The sequence below is a fragment of the Melospiza georgiana genome, chromosome 6, assembly GCF_028018845.1.
Source record: "Melospiza georgiana isolate bMelGeo1 chromosome 6, bMelGeo1.pri, whole genome shotgun sequence".
NCBI classification, from domain to species: domain Eukaryota; kingdom Metazoa; phylum Chordata; class Aves; order Passeriformes; family Passerellidae; genus Melospiza; species Melospiza georgiana.
In genome coordinates, this window is record NC_080435.1 from 48,886,695 (window position 1) to 48,908,212 (window position 21,518).

A 21,518-nucleotide genomic window follows, 5' to 3' on the forward strand; every position below is an offset into this window, starting at 1 on the left:
CTGCATATTTTCCTAATGTGTTAATAGGACAGTTTCTAAGGTACTGGTTTATGTCCATCTCTGAAAAATAAATGGTTTGCCTGTTGGGCACCCCACTATATGAAGAGAGTGACTATAACAGACATATACTTTAGATTGGTAAGTGCAGATGGCTTTAAAGAGTTTTCACTTTACAAAGAAGCCATTTTGCAAGTCATATGTCTAAGTTTTAGGGAACAGCCAGCTGACTGTGTAGCTGATACTTCTGTTGATGTATGGCTTCTATATAAACATAATCCTCCTATTTGATATTATGTGGTTTATTCCTGGTATCCCTTCAATAACTCAGTTATTGCTGGACTTAAGGGCTACAGTCATCACTTTAAAATGTCCTTTAAAAGATCAATGAATAATTCCCATTCCTACTGCTCTCAAGTTCCTTTTCCAAATCGTATTCAGATTCAACTTAAGGGAAATTTAATTGATGACCCACCCAGAATAAAATGGAACTGAAGTCTGAAAGGCCTTCCAAACCAGGTGTAAATTTAATTCTAATATAAGTAAAATTACATTTATCAACTAATAATTTTTCATGCAGTTTCCATAAAATACAGAACACTTGAAGAGGCAATTACATCACATTAACAGATCGAGGCATTTCACCCTGCCAAATACCCTCATATGAAGTCCTTAATCACCACTCAGGATATTTGGAACTCCTGGAAAGCTACAAGACAAGGCACAGGCTTCTTTTCAGCCACAAAGGCAAGCAAATTGGTTACAGGTTGCTACTGCACTGCCCCCAGGCTTTGCACAGACCATGACTCCCTACAGCACCCGCAGCAGTGGGCAGCCCCCCTGTGCAGGGATGCCCTGAAAAGCTGAGGCAGAGCACCTGCACCTGGCCAGAGAAACAAGAGTTAAACTAAACCCTCCCTGTGCTCCACTGATGGTCATTTCCTTTGATAATGGCTATGAAATAAAAATGTGCATCACTTTCACAAGGAAAGGAAAATGTCCAGGGATGATTCAAGAGAATCTGCTCCATTGGTAAAAGTCCAGTTTAATAGCAGCATTTGTCAAGGAACAGATATTTGTCTAAAATTATTTCTAACCAATGAACTGATGAAATATCAGCTCAATTTAAAAGACACTTCAAAATAATAAAATAATTAGTTTAAACAGTCGTTAGGGATCCACAATTTGCTGCTATATTTATGTATTTATAATGCAATATGATTTATGAGTGGAAGGGTTAAATTAACTTGCATAATTATTAATAACAGATTTTGGCAGCAGCATCAGTTATTAGCTGATATTCATACTATATTAATGGACACTGTGTCCTCACTGTAGGATAACATCCCGAATTTCCAGACTACTGCTTCCTTGACCTGCTACACTGACTTAAATATCACCCTTGAGCTGCAATTACACAAGCAGGGCAACACCTTTATATCCTGTTCATAACAACACAATGCACAAAACCCTTAAAAGAACATATTTCTTCAGGTCTGCTTTAGCAGGGTCAGCTGCTTAGCCCTTCCTGCTGGAACAGCTTGTGCCAATTAAGCATTTACTTCTGACTTGTCAAGATGAGGCACAACTCCTTCTGCCAGGAGCAGGTGAACCTACAATTACTTGTAAATCAGCAGCCTCTGACTCATCAGTAACTTCACTGAAGATTTGTTATCTTCTTAATCAGTGGAATGGTAGGCATGTACAAATGGACTGCCATCCACAGAAGGAATTAATGTCTTCAGCTTAGCCAACTCCTTCTGCTTAAAAAAAAAAATCAAGATGTTGGAGTGTGCATCTCAGAGTAGAAAGGACTGTTCTATTGCAGAACCAGTTTAATATGTGATGGTTCTTTTTAAAAATTAGACAATGCTTTTAATCTATAGACAACAGAACTCCCACTGATTCGTGCACTGCAAAATCTGGCCTGAGGCTCTTACTTTTAAATACTTCAAATGCATTTTCAAGAGAGAGGATTTTTCCATTATATCAATTTATTACTGTATGAAAAATTCAAAACAAATATGCAAGGTCCCAGAGCAGGGGAGATATTCATCACTTGCCTAAATAACAATCAGACTTGGCAAAACATTTCAGAATTTATTGTGATGAAAAACTCTGAAATGGGAAAGCACTGGAAGCTGTGACTGACCATCTGGTCTTACCAGTGTCTCAAACAGAAAGAGATTTTACAACTCAATATGAGGAGATATTAGGTGAAAGAGTGACAGCAGAATCCTATAATGAAAGTATTAGTATGAACCTTTCCAGTCCTACCTGCTTTCTAATCACTAATCCTGCTCTTCAGACTTAATGTAACATCTTAGATGCTCAAACTATTTCAAAATTTGTATTTGATTGCTGCTTAAGAAATATCCTCACCATAAATAATTTTCTCATTTTGACTCAGAGGTGAGGCCTTGTAACTTCTATTCCTACAGCAGAAATAACTATGCTTACTGGGAAAAAAAAGGCAGGATGTTGAATTCTATATGTATTTGGTGACAAAATCAAGTGCCTGCAATTTAAGGCAGAAAATTCAATCACTGCATTTCTGATTTAGATGGGTGAATTCTGCTTAATCCAGTCTTGGATGCTTAATGATTTGGTTTGCTGTGCTAAGAGTGAGGGCAGCATCTGTGATGTGAAAACAACATGATGGGGACCTGGACTAGACTCTACCTCTGCCATCCTCCATGGCTCCAGGCTGTGGGCTCAGAGTTCAATTTAGATTTGAAAGTCTCCAAATCCTACAGCCAGTTCTGGGAGTCGCATTCCTCCAGTAACACAAAAGTCTATGTGGGAGATGACAAGAATTGAATTTTGGTTTTGCTTTGTAAATTATGAACAATGCTCTCACACAAGACGGCAATTCACAGCATGACAGCTGTGTTACCAAAACTGGAAGGGCTTCCCTGTTTCAGCATTTTGTTTGCATTTAAAAAAAGTCACTGTCTAGACCAGGCTTGCTCTCACAGTAGCAGTCACTACTGTAAATGTCTTCATGCAGGAGACAACGTGTCCCCTGCCATTTTGGGGCTTTGTAGGTCTCTGCTGTTTAGGTTTGGTAGTCACTATGTTGTACGCAGGATGGAGGGAAATGTCTTCTATTCTAAAACAAACCCACCCCTGCCTGTTTGCCAACAATTCCTTTGGGCATCGCTTGGGAGAAATCCACCCAAGATTCCTCTAATATGTCCAAACATCTCAAAGATGAACAAGTCTTTCAGGCAGAAGGGCAGCAGGTGAAGGGTGGTCCTGCCAGCTGAGCACTTAGTGCCAGCAGCTTTGCAGTGGGTGCTTGTAAAGATAGAGAGCCCTCACAAGATGAAATGCTTAACCAAAGGGAAACTTAAACTGAGAGCTCTCTGAGGTGCTCAGCTCCTGTTGCAGCAGCCTACATCAGACTGAGCTGAGCTGACCATTGTGGGCATCTCAAATTTGAAGACACATCGTGGCCTCCAGGAAGGTTTCAATTCATTTTGCAATCACAGCTTCCCCGCCATTCCTGGGGGATAATCAGACCTCTGCCAAAGACAAAAGTTCTCTAGGCACTGAGTAGGCAAACACATCAGCATCCAAGTACAAGAAAAGCAGTGGTGAGCATCAGGACCAGGCTCAGTTTTCCTGCTGGAATAGCAACATGGAGACAGTATTCAGAAAAGTTTCAAACTCATTCTTTGAATCCACATTGGATCACCTGTGCATTTCTACCATCAGGATTTAGGACCAAGAAAATCCCAAGGAAAACCCATTTCTTATTCTTTTATGTCCTAGAGCCATGCAATGTTTATTTCTATAACAAGTTTTTGTTCTGAAAGGCTATTTTAACAATTAGCAAGACATCTGAAAAATTTGTTCACTTGAAGTAACACACACAAAGTTTAAGAAATTACAGACTATTCCTGTTCTTCAGATTCCTGTCTAATATACACACATTGTGACAGCCCAGAGATGAGTGGCATTCCTCAGGGGATGGTATTAAGACTGGTGCTGTTTAATATCTGTGTCAGCAACACAGACAGTGGGATTGAGAACATCCTCAGCAAGTTTGCTGATGACACCAAGACGTGTCATTCACTCAGCATGATGGAGGGGATGGATGCCACCCAGAGGGAGCAGATGCCATCCAGAGGGAAGGGATGACATCCAGAGGGAAGGGATGACATCCAGAGGGAAGGGGTGACATTCAGAGGGACCTTGAGAGGCTTGAGCAGTGGGCCTGTGCAAGCCTCGTGAAGTTCAACAAGGTCCTGCACCCACGTTGGGGCCATCCCGAGTATAAACAAAATCTGTGAAGAGAACAGACTAAGAGGAGCCCTAAGGTGAAAGACTTAGGGGTGCTGGTGGACAAGATGTTTGACATGACCTGGCAATGCGTGCTCACAGCCCAGAAAGCCAAGTGTGTCCTGGGTGCATCAACAGAAACATGACCATCAGGTCAAAGGAGGGGATTCTCCCCTCTACTCCACTCTCATGAGAGCCCATCTGCAGTACCATGATCAGCTCTGGGCACAGCATAAGGAGGATGTGAGGACTCACTCCAAGAGGGGCATGAAGACGATCAGAGGGCTGGAGCACCTTTTCTATGAGACCTTAGAGGTCCCTCTATGAGGCTGAGAGAGCTGGAGAAAACTCCAGGGAGACCTTATAGCAGCATTCAGCACCTCAAGAGAGCCTACAAAAAATATGGAGAGGGACATTTTACAATGGCAGGTATGGCAAGGACAAGGGGTAATGGATTTAAACTGGAAGATCATAAATTTAGATTACATGTTAGGAATAAATTCTTTACTGTGTGGGTGGTGAGGTACTGGAACAGGTTGTCCAGAAGTGTTCAAGGAGCACTTCCCCATCCCTGGAAGTGTTCAAGGCCTATTTGGATGGGACTTTGAGGAACCTGGTCTAGGGGAAGGTATCACTACCCATGGCAGGGGGGTGAAACTAGATGATCTTTACAGTCCTTTTTAACCTGCACCATTTCATGAATCTACAATCTGTCCCAAAAGATCTGAATGCCTTTATTTTTCCTACTTGCACTAAAGGGACCCTACAGGCTTTCTGAAATGAGGCTGTACATCTGAGCTCATACAGCTGCCAAAAGGTTTCACCCTTCTTGTAGCTGGTCATTTTTATTTTGGCATTTTCACCAGTCCAAATAATTAGTTAATTAGATGCTCTGTCTCCAGAGATAAAGATTTCACTCTGAAAAACAAAATGATACAATTACTGCATGGAGATTAGAGTCCTCTGCAGTGATGTCATTCACTTTGGCCTTGCACTGACATGATTGTGCTTGATCTCAGCTGACAGCTCAGGGCAAACTTCCGCTAAGGTCAGGAGCTGTAAAGACTTCACTGTGCACCTATGTGCCAGCATTCAACCACCAGAGACTGGTTCATGTATCCAGACTCAGCTCAAGCTTCCTCCTCTAAATTTTGACTGAAGCAATGTTTGAATGAACACTTCCTTCATCCAGAGAGCAGACGGCAACACCACGGACTCCTTGTCCAATATGGGAGAAAGGTAAAGCAGAGACAGCAAATGTTGCTTGCCAACAAGTGAAGGGTACAGGCAAGAACATCCTTTCTCTTCCTTGTACCATTTTTAAAGAAGTCACTTCTGATATTTTTTTTCATAAGACCTTACACAGGTTAAAACTGATACTGACTACTGTGTATATCTAGCTCTAACCCCTTTCCCCTTTCCTGTTTTGAAAGCCTGGCTTTTACTTCCAGACAAAGTCCTTTCTTCTTTGCAATGCCCCTGGAGAAACCTGCATGCTCACAGAGTATTTAAGGGTTGACAACAGCAGTTTTTCAGATTTTTAAGGGTCAACATCATTTGAACTAGCTTAATCTCATGGGCCTGCGAAGCCTGGTTAGAAATGCTGCCTAAACAAGTATTCCATCCACCTTGTCTTAGTCTTGGCTGAAATCCAGAGACAAGGAGAAAAGCAGATGGAGAGAAAAAGACACAGTTAATTAAAGGCCAGGTTCTGAGCATCTCTATTGCCTTCAGGTCATTACAGACATATCTAGGGAACACACTCAATTTCATTGAAAGTTCCTTCTTCCTTTGCTGTCAGCATCTAAGTTTAGTTGGCCTTAGGCCCCTCAGAGCCTCATGAGCTTTCCCTTCACTTCATCAAGGATCAGTTTTCTAGGCATGGGTTAAAGAGCAGGCTGCTGCTTGCATAAGGGCAGTTACTCCAGAAACATCAATGGCCAAACCGTCTGCAGGAGCTGCCACGGGCTCAGGGACCATGTCTCCTGACAGTCCCCACCATCACACAGTCCCCACCGTCCCAGGCACTCCTAACATGGGCTGGAGTCCCTCTCCTCAGCCTCTGGGTAAGGTACACATCTGTATCAAAACAGACAGCAGCATCTCAATGGGATGACAAAAAACTACACCTGAAATGAAGCTCAGGGAAGTCAAAGCTCAAACAGCCCATGTGTCCCACTTTGCAGGAAAAGGTGCAGGTGAACCAGCAATACTGAGAGACCCAGCATGGCTGATGGCAGCTCTCATCTGGATACTGTAGGGCAGATGGATTCCCAGGAGGAAGCACAGGGTTGTGCTGCCGCGATGGAATTGGCTGCAGAGCAGAGGCAGTGAAGGCAAGATCAGGGGTTGGATGGGGCACCATAAATGCAAGTAGTCCATGTGAAGGAGTTAAAAATGTGGGGAAAGGAGACCTGGGGTCATCCCTGAAGGAGGAAAAAAGCACTCAATTTAATTTCCCATAGTCATGTGGTTTCATTCATTTATTCAGTGCCTCCTCAGGATGTGCTGAAACACTAGCCACACGTTCTTAATTTAAGTACCCAACTCTAACAGGGAGGTGTCTCCTAAAACAGGGAAAGCTGGTGCTCCTAACACTGCTTGTGGTTTTAGACTGCCTGCTAAGCTGTGTGATTCTACTCATTTTCTCCAGAGGGAATTAGGTTATTTCCCCTCAGAGTAAACACAGCATTTTCCAGCTATTATATGTGAATTCTAGGATTCTCTGCATCTAATAGATTTTGTATAAATCTATCTGCAGGAAGCAGAACTAAAGATTTGTTGCTGGATCAACCTGTCAATACTGAAGTGTGTAAAGAGACACTAAATGTACTATAATTGTTCCTAAAAGTCCTCACAGCACAATAAAAGCCTTTCAGGGAGTGATTCAGTTGCTCACAAACAGTTATGCAGTGCCATCCCATACAAACCAAGCAGGGTTTGTAAAACAATCAGGTGAGACTAATGGAGAGGTTCTCTGATTTTCCACAACAGCAGCTTGAGGCCACGTCAAAGAGCACTAGATGCTTCATACAGCAGAAAACTGAGCTGTCAGTGTCTGTAGTGACTGGAGAGACAGGATTTTTGCATCTCTTGGCTTTAACCACCCAGCCCAAACCATAGTAGCTGCTTTAGAGTTGATCTAAATCTCCAGCAACATTCAGTTTGATTGCAGAGGGAGCTTTTAAGGACAGTACCTAGCAGACTGCAGCCTTTTGTGGCTCACAAAGCTCTGAAAGCAATTCCAGCATTTTTATGTAGTACCTCATGACACACACACTGCACCTTGTAAGGGTAAAAATCTTGCAGCTCCTGGACTGCTGCCTTTTTGCAGATGTCTTTCCAGTACTAAACTTCATTCACGTAGCAAGTTCAAAGTACAAATCTAGCATCAACCACTTCACAATAGCTTTTGGCTCTTTACTTTCCTCTCCTCTGAATACCGTTTAAAAGCAGTGTCTATAACATCAATATTTAACCACAAGGCTTGTTGTTTCTCCCAAGGAAGTGGATTGCTGTACACATGGACTAAATCACAGTGCCTAGACAGCTGATGATAATGAAAGCATCATTCAAGATGAGACATTTGATTGCTACTCTAAAGCTTACCAGTGAAAGAAATGTGTAATCTCTTTTTTTCATTGTATTTGAAATGAAGCCACTTGCTTAAGTATTAGTCATCTGGATTTATATAGCTCATTTTTAGAACTGTGTTAGCACCTGGCAATCCAGCCTGAGAAAGCATCAGGCTATCCCAGTCACAAGCCCATTAGATTTCTTGTTCTTCTTTCTGCAGTGTGTGACAGACTTCTTTTTTTCTGACATGATTTACTTCCCACTTGACAGGGGACAAATCCATGCACTCAGAGCAGCTGCCTGATGGAGGGGAAGCAGCCTGGCAGTGGTGCTCCCTTCCCAGTACAGCTGGTCAGCAGGGCTGGTCCCTGTGCCAACACTGCCACATCTCATCCCCCTCAGGGTAACAGGGCACCCCAGGCACAAGAAAAGAGAGTGACAAAGTACTTTATTTTCTGGCTGTGATGCAAAGATCAAGGTAATTTTCCATATTACTGCCCATGACATTTTCCTGAACATTGAAAGAGGTTTTTCCTGCTCTAAAAACTATCCCTCTCTGCTTTCCCAGCTGTCTTTGTACTTCCTTTCCCAAGTGTTTCACTGTTGGCTTTTCTTTGCCTTAATTTTCTGCAGTGTAGCACAAGTACAAAGCATGCTCCTGGCAGAAAAGTCACTGAAAAATTCTGCCTGTCCTCTGCCTGCCTACAAGCTGTGCAGAAGCCTTCTTCATGTCTTCTGCACATCTGGAGATGCTGCTGATAAAGACAAACAGCCAGATGATGATACCTAATGATTTATTTTTCCCTGGGGGAAGTGCTGAGGATACTGGATACACTTTGCAACACTGCTCCCAGGAGAGTTTACATAAGCAGGGAGAAGAATTAATAGGCAGCCTTAGAGGGAGAGACGAATTTATGAAAATGCAAAAGCATTAAGGAGATTTACTGGAACACCAAACTCCCTGAACCCAGTGGGTGCAGTAGAACCAGGAAGGTCTCTCCCACAGTGCAGGGACCATGGGGACAGATGTCACTCTCCAGAAATTATCTGTATGCCAGGGATCACAGGAATACTGATGTGGAAAGCAGCTGCAGAGCTAGCCAGCAGGAACTGAAGGCACCAGGTGTGCTGGGCATGGGGACGTATGGCTGGAAATAAGGAGGAGCTTGGATGCACTGAGTAAGGCTTGGGAACACTGACTTGTATGAAGAGAAAGAGATGAGTCTTAGCCTGCATGTGCATTAGTGGGAAAGCTGCTCACTTGCCATTGACTCCTGACATGCCTCCTATTTTTGTAACAGTTGTAATCAATTTAAAACCAGTGAGCCTGAGTCACTGCTATGGTAAACTGTAGTGCCCCAGTGTCTTGACAACAGCCAAACATACTGAATGGTCTAGACAGAGTGTTTGGATTTTTGTCTGCTTATAAATTAATTTGCCTTGGAGCACCCAGACCTTCAAGCTGCTCACCTGGCAAAAAAGGGGTCATGACACCGAGGGGGCAGCACAGCACTGTGTCTCTGCAGGAATGCATTTCCCAGGGCTAGGGGATTAGGGAACCATGTAAAACCAGGGAATCATATCTAACACAATGAAAGGAGGGAATTTCTCTGGCTTTCCTCCAAAAGCCAAGCATTATTCATTGATCAGAAAACGGATCTCCATCTCTACTGAGAACATTTCTTCTTCCATTTGCTAAGTGGAAAATGACAAATGAGCTAGCTGTGCCCTTTCCCACATCACTTCTGCTGTCTGTCCAGGTGTCCCCGTGCTTTGCCCTCCTTCAGCACACCCCAGCAGCATCAGCAGCTACTTACTTGGCACCGCCAGCAACCTCGGGGGCGGCGGAGGCGGAGGAGGCGGTGGTAACAGAGGAGGTGGCCTGCACTGGCAAATTTCCTGGCAGGTCTCTGTAAATTTCTCTGCTACAGGCTTGGAGCATGACTTCTGGGGTTCACCCTGAGTGATCTGTGAAGAAACAAGTCATTGCATGAGCAGCAGAAGAGTGAAAACTGATGAATGTGTTTTTTAGGCTTGAGTACCTGAGCGGCAGGCACCTCAAACCTGTAGCGAGAACTGAGCTATAGCTCCTAAGATGCCCCTTCCCTACATGGTCCACATTTTTAATATTTCTTTTATTTAACACAATCTCTTCAAGAACTCTTTCCCTCAGTCAAATTTGGTTTGAGATTGGCCAGCTGGTTTCTGAGTTATTATGGGCTAAGGAGAAGGCAGGCAGTGGCAGACAATACGATTGCATAAGCCTTCTTTCCTTAGGAAAGCCATCTAGCAGCATGCATTATTCACAGGGTCATTGCTGCAAGCCAAAGAGAGCTAATAAAAATTACAAGACAGTTAGGGTCAGGATTATGTTCATTTTCCTTAAGGCAGAACTGAGAGCCAGAGGACATCCCTCCTCTGCTTTGCCAGCCTCACTTGGAAGTTCAGAGAGCATTCCACGGGGTGTTTCACTTCCTGCCAAGAGGGGAGGCCACCCGCATTTTAATCATCTGTGGACCACAGCAATGACATGGTTTAAATGGAAATGCCACATTGTAGCCTCCTGTGAGATGCAGTGTTGGTTTATAATAAAAGTGAAGATGAGGCATTGCAGAACCCCAGCATAAGCATCACTTGGCCATGAGCAATGATTTGATACCAGTACTGGTATACAATATATTCAGTAGCTTGATCTAGTCACGACAAGGACTATTTATTAACAGCATATTTTTCTTATCATAGAAATATTTACATAACTAGGGATTCAAGGAATATTCAGTAAAATTCGGTAAAATGTAATGCTGCAAAATGGAGTCAGTCCCCAATGAAAAGGAAATTTGCTGAGCATCACAGAAGCTTCTGAGAGGTGTTAACTTCAGAGGTCTCTAAGCCAGCTCTTTCTGAATGACTTACACAGGATACAATTTCGAAGAGAGAAAGCAAAGCCTAAAAGATTAACAAGCATGTTATCTAACAAGCACTTCGAATGTAAGCATTAGGAGACCGCCTGGGACAGACTGGTGTCCTGCTGAAGCTAAGGACAGTTATGCTAGCATATTTTCTTGTCAAGTTTGGTCTCAGGCGGGTTATTGTCCTAATAGTTTTGGCCTAACATCACCTTCTTTAATTAGCTTTTTTCCACAACACGTTGGTCACTACAAAGAGGATGTCTCATGCCATGCTCTCTGATCTGTTTTGGGCAGGCTTCTCATGCCTCTCTGGCAGGGTCACCCAGGGTTGCCTTCTCCCCACTTCCCTCTGCTGCCCAAGTTTTGTTTCCCTGCCCCTGCCAGCTCTGGGCACACCGTCTGTCTCCTCTCCCCTTCCAACCCTGGCCCCCAGCATGGCCAGCACGCCTGTTCCACTGCCCACAGCTGAGCACCAAGGGGGCTGCCCTGCCCTGCAGGAAAGCTGTACACATTGTTTCATGTATTTCTGGCCAAAAAGAGAGACGTGGCTAATTAAAACAGCATCACTGCACAAAGGACGTGCTCACATGCGTAGGAGGTTTCTAAATGCAGAAAGACGCATTACTCTGGCCTCAGGGAAATGGAGGTAGGGCTTTGTTGATTAAATATTATAGGGAGGGAGCAAAGAATAGAAAAGGCTACGTGTAGCTAAGTTGGAAGGACAGCTCAGCACAGCATAAGGCAGAAGGCTCAGTTCTTTAAACAGCTTGTCTAAATCTATTACCAAACATAGGGGAAAACAAATTCAGCACAAGTGCTTTCCAACTTTCCCCTTCACCATCAGGTAACAGTAAGAGGATGGTTAAAGATCATCCCAGACAGCTTCCAGGAACTTACACAAACTCTGAACACTCTAATGAATCAAAGCGACTTGGCTGTGTAATCCCTCATGACTAGTAATAAATCTGTCAGCTAAGAAGGTTTATTTGTTTTTAAAGTAAGTGATCCCAGGCAGCAGAATATCCTCCATGCTGCTTCAGCTCTTCCAGCACTGCTCACATGAGGGCTGGGGTTCCAGGCATGCTCCCAGGAACAGCCCTGTGGGAGAAGTGTCCTTCCCTGCAGTGTGGGGGCATACCTGGGGTCCCTCCTTGTTCAACAGGTGTGACAAATTTACTGTGCTGACAGCAGGAGGTGGGCAACACCTCCCCAGTGGCGCTGGCAGCTGATTAGGAAGCAGCTATTCACTCCTAGCTACAGCCTGGGCCCTGGGTTATGGAATCCTGAGAGCTCAGTGCAGTCATGCAGGGGACAGTGAGATGGGAGAAGATGGACACAGGGAAGAATAACCCTGAGCAGACTTGGAGCCAGCTTCCTTTGCAGATCAGAAGCAGCTTTGCATATGTAAGTTTGAAGACACTGCTGGTACGGCAAAGCTACATTGACTTACGGTTTTAACTTAATATCAAGCAGAAGCAAAGGCTTGCTCTGTCTTTTTTTAGAGCTATTGACTACTTTTAAATCCCTGGAGGCTCTCCTCCCTTAGGCTGGTAATAGAGTGTCCTCAGAAAATAGTGGATAATTTTCTCAATTACTTTTCAGACAAGATTAACGCTATCATGGCCAGTCACTTGCTACTCCTGCTCCTCTCTACTTTAAAACTACTATTTTAGAGAAAAAAAAAAAAAAAAAAAAAAAAAAAAAAAAAAAACAAGAAAAGAAAAAAAAAAAGGAAAAGTTGCTTTATTTCTCAATACTTTAGCCTGAACCTCTATAAAAATTTCCCATGATAATTTTTAAATAGTCAGGAAAGAACTGACATTTAAAAGCATGGGCTTTATCACCTATTTGTTTCCCTTCTCCTGTCACTGGATGAAATGTGTGGTTGTTAGAAGATAGAAGTAGGAGCATAAATATTACCTTGACAGGTTTGTCTTAAAGGCTTTGTTTTAAAAACAAAGATATTTTAAGTTGGTTGAAATCCGCCAAGAAAAGGAAATACACAAATTGAGGTTGAGGGCCTCAGGGAGGAGAGAAACAGTCAAGGACTGCAGCAAGAGGACAGAATAGTAACAGTAATATAAAGCAGCAGATAACAGTAGCAAGATAGAATCAGGAAAAAAAGGAAGGCATTTGGCTCCTTTTCAAGGAAAAAAAAATCCCCTTGTTGATGTCTATTAGTCTTCTTATGAAAGAAATGAAGGCTATTACTTGTGTCTTCTAAAGGTAAGCAGAAAAAATCACTAGAAAATATGCTTTAGGGAACAATCTTGCTCTGTCAGGAGATGATGAAATAATACTCCATTGTTTCTTTCTTACTGCTTGCATTTCAAGGTAACTTGCCTTTACAGCATGTGGGAAGAAAAGTGTTTTGAAAGAGCCACACTTTTCTATGGCCAGGTCAACGAAATGAATCTGGCCTCACACTTTACTGCTTATTTGCTCTGGCAGACTCTCCCATGGCCCCAGAATGGCTTTGGAAGAGCTTTGCAGGTAAGGTGTAACTGGAATTCCAGCAGGCTGCCAGGCAGTGTGTGGCACAGGGGTTGCCTTGGCAAGGGATCACTCTGAGATGGATCCACAGGGTTTGCTCCCTAGCTCTCCCAGCCATTCCTCTGCTGCTGGAGGTGCCATGAACACCTTCTCTTGGCCTATCTGAAACTTGGTTGCTTGCTTGGCACGAGGCTTTCTTAGCACACTGAGCAGTTGGCCAGTCTAGGCATATGCTGCCTGGACTTCAAGCTGATGCATTTTTCCCCTGCTCTGAAAATACATAGAGTTGACTTTATGGATTTGTGCATTTGATGTGAACGTGTTTTGCAAAAAGAACAAATGTTTAAAAATATTTATGGAAATGAAAATCTGATCCACAAATGTCCAGGGAAGAACAAACAGAAAGTGGTAACTGGTGGTTTCCTTTTGCAGTCTCTGTGTCTGAAGTTTATGCCTGTGGAATATTTCTCTTTAACCCACGATTTCTTTTAGAAACAGTGATCCTAGTCCTGTTTTGCATACCATGGAAGAATAAATCTGCATGTGGTCAGAACTGTTTAGTATTTCAGTAGAGTCCCATGGGGTTGCAGCAGTCCACAAGCATGTTCTACAGAGTGGGATGGGAAAAGAGGATTAATACAGTCCCTGGAGGGTGGCCTTCTTGTGACTTTTTTTAATCAGGTAAAAGGAGGAAAGCTTTAACAGAAAAGTGCAGCTGACTGAAGGCACAGAGACCTCTAAAAGCCTGCTGATGTAGCAAGAGCTTTGTCTCTTGGTAGCAGTCTACAGAGATGAGATGAGATGAGATCTCACCACTGCTACATAAATCCCAGGACAGCTCTGTGCAATTCACATCAGTTAATCCAGATCCATGTTTACAAAACCAGAAAAAATGTGTCCCTGTTATTTATCATGACTCTTTCTGCACTTTTAAAAATTATGTCAAAAGCCTCTGACAGAATCATCCCTTCCCTCTGGTCACAGAACTGGCTACCACGCTAATAAGAAAAGATTGTGGGTTTGTTTTGGTTTTGGTTTTAGTAAGACAAATGTTTCTCCTTTGATTAGCATCTGATTGATTCTTTTAAGTGTCTCAAGGCAGGGCCTAAAGAGGAAAAGCCGAGGTGGGAGGGAAGGCTATGCCACACTAAGTCATTGTGGGGACAAATGCGTGCAGAGGGGCTGGGGGATGTGAGAAAACAAACACAACACGCCTGCTTCTAGAGATGGAGCAGGGCAGGGGAGCAACGATGCAACAGCACGGAATTAGTCAAGGAGAGAATGGCTTGTGAGAAGATAAGAGCAAGGATTATGACTCAACATGGGGAAGGGAACCATGGGAGGGGTTCAACCATGAAGGAATTTCGGTCACAGGAAGGATGGAAGGCTGGCATGCCAGCGAGCATTCAGCACCTGCCCTCCCCATTGGAATCTGCTGGCGGGAGCCTAGTTTTGGGAAAACTGGAAAAAAGCAGGCTTAGTGTTTGTTCTTCCACAGAACAGCAGGCAATAGCACAAGCACAGTTGATGAATGGGTCATTCATCCAAATTCCAAATTATTGCAAGGAAAGGCTGGTGAGCTCCTTGGCTTTTGTATTTCTCAGAGCCTGTTTCAATTTTTATACATTGTTTTAGAAAAATCGTTTTAGATCATGTGAGTAGTTTGCCAGAAATATGTTTATCTGAGGTTTTTTTCTCTGCTCAATTGACTGATGGGGAGAGGTTGCAGGAGGCATCTCTTCTCACACAACTGTGCTTCCCTGAGAAATTCAGCAATAGTTTAACTTAAGATTAGCTATCTAAAAACTAGAGGAGGACAGCAGGAAGGTAGTGCTGGCAGTAATTTTTATGACAGGACATTGCTTTAAAGGTTGTTTTTGTTGTATTTCTGTTCATCTTAATCCATAAGGAGCACAAATCCTCTTTGTCATTCATGGCAAGAGACAAGATGCTAAAACAAACAACATCTCTCTAATCTCTTGGGAGTCACTAAGTTTAGATCAGGGAGTAAAAGATGTGGAGTCTCCACTTTGTTTTTCCAAGAAAGAAACTGTAATTGGTCTGTTCTTGAACGGCACTTGGCTGGCTCATCAATCACTTCTCTGAAGACTTATATTATAAATAAACTTTGAAATATCGAAGTGACGCATTTGAGATGAGCTTTGCTGCTGTCCTGATTCTCCAAACTGGATGGGTGCTCTCCCTCACTGTGCACCAATTTCTCCCAGTCTCTCTTGCTGGCCACCCACATTACAATCAAGGTCACACAACACCACGGCGTCGGAGTTGGCAAAAGCTGATTCAGCCCTTTACCCAGAAAACCCTCCATTCAATTCGCAATCAATACCGAAACCCCGCGTCAAGGCACGGCCGCCGGGGCTCCGCTCCGCCGCTGCCTCTTCCCGTGCATCTTGCCACCCACAGCAAAATGCGCTCCCCATCCCTCCGACCGCCGGCGCGCCGGAGAAACTCAACTCCATCCAGCTGGGAGCGAGCGCTCTCGGACCGAGTTCAGCGCTCCGGGGCTGGCACGGCCGCCCGTCCCGCAGCACCGGCAAGGGGGGCCCTCTCCGGGGACAGCAGCGGCTCTCCCGGCTGTGGGGCCGCCTGCGCGACCACCGCCCCGCCACGGCCTCCTCCCGGCCTTGCCGGGGGTGCCGGAGGGGCTCTGCCCGCGCCCCCGCGTTTCCCCCGCCCCGGCCCCGCCGCCCCCGCGCCCCGCAGCTGCGAGCGGGCTCGGGCGGCCCTACCTGGAGGGACCCCCAGAGCGGGTGGAGGGCACAGTGCAGCAGCAGGGAGGGCCAGCAGCAGCGGAGCAGCCCCAGCAGCTGCCGGAGCAGCATCCCTCCTGGGCGGGCGGGCGGGGGCGCGGGCTCCGGGCGACCTGGGGAGGGAGCAGAGCGAGCCGGCAGCAGAGGCGTTGGCTCGCACCCATCCCCGGAGCGCGACTGTCCCAACTTTAATTCTAGAGGGGAGGGAGGGAAGGCGGGAGGGAAGGAGGGGGGGAGGGAGGCAGGGAGATGGGCGGGTGGGGAGGGGAAAGAGTGGTCGGGAAAACCCAGAACCCTGCACGTCCCGGCTCCCTCAGCAGGGAGACGCGCCTCCACCCCCCGCCCTGCCCGCCTCCCTCCCCGCCCGCCCCGCCGGCTTCCCCTCCCCGGGATGCTCCGGCTGTCGCCGCCGGCAGCCTCTCCGTGCCGGGGGCTTCCCGGCCGGCGCTCACCGCTGAGCTCGGGGCTCCCGCTCACACGGGAGGGGAGCGGGAAAAGTTTGGAGCCAGGCGAGGAAAAAAAGAGCCAAGGCGGGGGCCAGGGCCGGAGCCGGAGGGGAGAGGCGGGGAGAGCGGCGCGGCCGCGCAGCCCGGGCATTGCATCTCCCACCAGCCCGCCGCCGCTGCTGCAGTGATTTTTCAAGCCCATCGAGGCAGTCCCTTCCGCGCACGGCTCCCCTCGTCTCCCCCTCCCCGCCCGGGCTCCTCCCGGCGGAGCTGCCCCCGCTGAGCCCCGGCGGCCCCGGGAGCGCCGCACCCGCCCCGCGCCCTCCCCGCCGCCGGGAGCGGGACCCAGCCCGGGGAGGCGCGGGATGGACCGGCACCCCCGGCCTGGAGGAGTCCCGAACTGCGGCCAGGAGGTTTTGGGGTTGGTGGTTGTCGGTGCTCCCTTCTCTCGGGAGTGACGCGAGGGTTTGTCCTGTGACAGGCGGGACACGGGGCTGGGTCGGCCCGCTGTCTCTGGGATGAAATAGGGAAGACGCTTCATGGCATTTGTGGTTCTATGTTCCAACAAAACACGCGGAAATGTGTAACAGTGCATGAGGGGAAGTGGATGGATAGACCACCCTCCAGTATCAAGGCACCACAGGAAGGAAACAGTAGGAAATCAAGGATGAAGATGGTTTTGCTTCCAATGAAGCACTAAAAGCAAAACAGCTGTTTTGTGAATTGGGCTATTGCTGAAAGTTGGGCCTTGTGGGTGTCAAGATGACCATAAAACATTTGTTATTGGGTCCATGACACAGGGATCTTGTTTTCAATGTTTCAAATGCAGTAAAGCACATGGGTATGAACAAAATACTAGTTCCAAGGTTTACATTTCATACTGAGAGATGAATGAGTTTGAGAATATTGACTTTAGTTTTCCTTTGTATTTCTTGCACTCACTCAGCCAAGTTTAATCATCAGTTTCATAAAAATCTGCTCAGAGAAGCAGGAATAGAAATACATTAACCTCTGAACTGATACACAGCTAAAATTCTTTTCTCAAACCATTGTTACATTCATTTCATGTCCATTCATTTCAGCCCCGACAGGCACTGTTTTAAAATGTCAGGACTATCAGGCCCAGCAGCATTTTGCAAATGAGAACAGCACCCTGGAATTTAATGGTGCTACACCTGAGTTGAGGTGGAGTCGTTGAACCCAGGCATTTGTTTGTAAATCCCTGTCTTGTGGTTTTCTAAGACTGGAATTCAGAGAGGCAGAGACATTATGATCTTGGGTATAGGGAGTAATTGTACAGCAAAGATATTTTCTGTAATGATGCTGAAAAAGATGGCGTCCTTTTCTGTAAGCCTACTGTGTAATACGCAGGGCTTAATATATTGTGCTCATTCAATTATAGTTTTAGTGAGCTGGAGTCACAAGAGACAGCAAAGCTTTTCAGGCTTTCTGGTGATTTCCTGAAGGTATTTCAGCACTTGGTCATAGTACAGAACATAATAAATTGCACCATCTGTATACATAGTTCTTGGTTCCTGACAGAATGAGAGATAAGGCTTTAGGCATTGTATGCCAAAAAAATACAACACAGATTTATTTTCTTTCAGTATTTACAATGCCTTAATGTCTGAAGAACTGTGGATTTTCCTGCCATTAGCGACTGCCCAAGTAGCTGTCTCAAAGCACTGTTCCTGTGGCTCAAAGACAACCCAGGGAACCGAGGAGACAGAGCCAAACTCAACCCACAGTCGCACGGAAGCAAGCGCAATCAGGGATATTGTTCTGACACAAACAAGAGCCGAGTTTGGCCCAGGTAATCAGTATCTTTTCTGTCTCACACTGGTAATTGACAGTTCACTTGGGAAAATGATTGGGCTGCAAATGTATTAAATCCAACCTCTGGACCCAGTCATATGGTCCACACAGAAGCATATTTCTTTCCCATTAGTTTGAATGGCTGAAGAAAGGGCTGAATGTGTGCCCTGTTCTTGTCCACATGACCCCAGTACTTTTCATTAATTACTTCGGCATCTCTGTAGTTTCTATGGAGAGAAAATAGAGTCCAGGAATTTTTTCCACTTATAAGGAAGATAAATGATATAATTCTTGCAAGACTGTAGGCCCTGAATCGATGACAGGCTTGGAATATGTTTTGCTTAATAATGCATTAAGTATTTTGTAGCACTAGGGATGGTTTGTGGAAGAACATCATGATTTGTCTGCAGCAGTCACACTACTGAAGTGTGGAAAGGGATAATGGCTAGGACTACCATCCTGGAAACAGAAACAGGATTTCCTGGGGTGTAGTCCCACTACTACCAACTCCCTCTGCTACCTTGGGCATATTTTAAAAATTGCCTATATCGGATTCCCTGCTTGTCAAAACAACACAATGAGATCCAACTACCCAAAATTCTTGCTGTTTGGTGGGAAAGGCAGTAACAAGGTCCTGTCCTCTAAAATGTTTAGTTCATCACAGAAACATGGAATAGTAGCAGATCCTTTGCTGGTGTGGTCAGCAAAGGTCTGTGCTCTGGTTCAGGGCTCAGGAGATGAAAAGTGATTTATAAGTGTTACAGCTCAAAATAATAACCTAAACTATTTTAAAAGGGTCCTCTCTTTTTTTTTGTTTTCAGCAAAAGACTGCACAAACAGCATCATTCAAGCAGTTTCTTGAAAAATTTAAGTCAAATATTAATACTCAACAGAATGATGACCATTACTCAATTCCCCTTTCATCTTTGATCTGATTACCAAGGAAGAATATTTATCTTGTTTTTCTTCATGTTTTTATTTTTTAAACAATTGCTGATAATCAGAGAAATCGTGATTAACACTCCAATGGAGCAACTACTCCGGAAACATTAGTAAGGCTTGCAACACTGATTAGCTGTACTTACAAATATTATCATATTTCTTTAATCTAAGTAGCCATAATAGCCTTTAAGAGGCTATTTATTTTATCAGTATTGATGGAGTTTATAACATAAATTCAAATGTTCAGAGAGCACAGGAGAAGGTTCTCTTTGATGTTGACTTGTCTAAACTTTATTAAAATCAATAGATATTCCCCAGTCTGACTTTAGGCAAATTTGCTCCCTATGTTTTTAGAGATATCAGAGGGGTTTTAGCTGAAGCCAGTAGCAGAGGAAGCAAAGGCAGCCTCCTGTCAGGCTCTGTGGTCAGACAGACCTAGAAAGAATCCACTTAAGCAGTGTTTTACTAATGACATTTTTGGATGCAAGTCAATGAACTCAAGAAGAGTGTCCAACCTGGTGAAATGCTAGAAAACATAAACATGCTATAAAACATTTTAGCACTGACTTTTTAAAGCCTTCGTTAGCCCGGCATGATCTGTCCCAGATTAATTTTTGGGTTTGAGTCTAGAAAAACATCAGCAAGCAGGTAAATGTACAACATCACTTTTGCCTGCACTGAAATTATTTTTGTTGCTATTTTTAAAGGATATTTTTATTACTCCATATATCTTAAGCAGTGCTTTCAACATGTGGAAAGAAAATTTACTGGTTTTGTATTTCAAGTTTCTACCTAGCAATCCACAATTTATTGCAATACTTTTAGAAGATCAGGAATTAATAAAGATCAACAGAAACAGTGGAGGAAATTGCATTTCTTCAAATACCATAATCTCTTCCCAGGAAGGGGAGAGAATTCTTCTTGATGATCCCAATTATTTCATAAAACTGAGGACCATACAAGTAACAGATTTGATTTTTGGAAGATTCGATTATTCTATTGTTCAATATTTCCAACTTGGGAAAAGATTTCCAACTTTGAGGATATCTAGAATACATTTGGATAACAAATGATTCTTTGATTTTCATTATATTAAAGTTTTGGAAATGAGTTTTAAGTTTTATAAGTACCTGAATTTCAATAAGTGCTCTTAAAGTTTTCTCTCAGATAAATTCCGGCTATTGCACTGCATCTGGAAAACCGTGGCAGGGTGCCCCTTTTTCATGCTATAGGCCAGGAATACTGTAATCAAAATCAATGTTTCCATGTCAGGTTAGGTGAGGAATGAATAGCACCAACATGGAAAGTTGTATGTAATCTTTAGCTTGTGTTCCCTCACCTGAAAGTACAGGACATGGTAGATTTTTATTCGTGGTCAAAAAAGTTGCTGTGGCTATACATCATACAAGCCTGTTCTTGTATTTTCAGTTTTCTGACTCTGAGATGGTACTTTCAGTGATAAACAGACCTTCTGCTTATTAACTTGCAGTAGTTTCTCACATTTTTTTCTCTTCAAAAATGGATTTTGTCAGCAGTATCCTTGCTCTTTGTTTATAAATATGTGTGGTAAGGTAAAATGTGTGGGATTAGTTATTAAACTCTCCAGAAAACATCCTAGATGTAAGGGATTGTGTGCCCCACATATGTCCTATTTTCAGCTTTATCAATTGTTAACACAACACTTACTTCTTACATATATTACATTTTCAATCACTTGTGACTTTATAATGAAATCTCTGCATGCTGAGTGAACAGCAGGTTGCAGAAATCACTTAAGTGCTATGTCACTTTTTCACTCATTATACATTGCCGCTCTGGTCTAAAAGATTAAATACTTGTTATTGGAATGTGTAAAAGATGGTTTTGAAAGCATTGCATTCACATTTTCTCTTGGACTCTTTTTGCCTACATCTTATGGAAACATAGGGATGGCAAGGACAGGGCTAAGTAAATGTACAAGAGTCTAAGCAGATCCAGATGAAAGGCAAGGATGGAGAATCACTCCTTCTAAAAAAATTATCAGTATAGCTTCTTTTTTTTAAACTCATCCTTCAAGGAGAAACCTGTACATATTTGGTCAGACTGATCTAATTTTGGTTACCAGAATAATCAATCCTAAGCATTAGAATACTCCCTAAAACTACAAGTCCAAAAGTTTCTATGCCTACTGAAAATATGTGACTAAAACTACACTGTGCAGGTCTGTATATTTGAAAATGTTTCATTAAAAAATCCATGAAAAATGACCAGTTTAACACAACACTAATTTCTCTTTCTTTCCA

The 21,518-nt window shown here is 44.1% G+C and overlaps 1 protein-coding gene across 1 annotated transcript in view; it reads right to left on the reverse strand.

The window, feature by feature from the left end:
- The window catches only part of PRIMA1 (proline rich membrane anchor 1), a 49,117-nt gene extending 33,012 nt beyond the window's left edge, over positions 1-16,105 (reverse strand). The window contains exons 1-2 of the mRNA XM_058026099.1: positions 16,013-16,105; positions 9,678-9,828 (exon numbers count right to left, since the gene is read on the reverse strand). Of these exons, the coding sequence (XP_057882082.1) occupies positions 9,678-9,828; positions 16,013-16,105 (244 nt within the window). The remainder of the gene's footprint in view (positions 1-9,677; positions 9,829-16,012) is intronic.
- Positions 16,106-21,518: the final 5,413 nt, after the last annotated feature.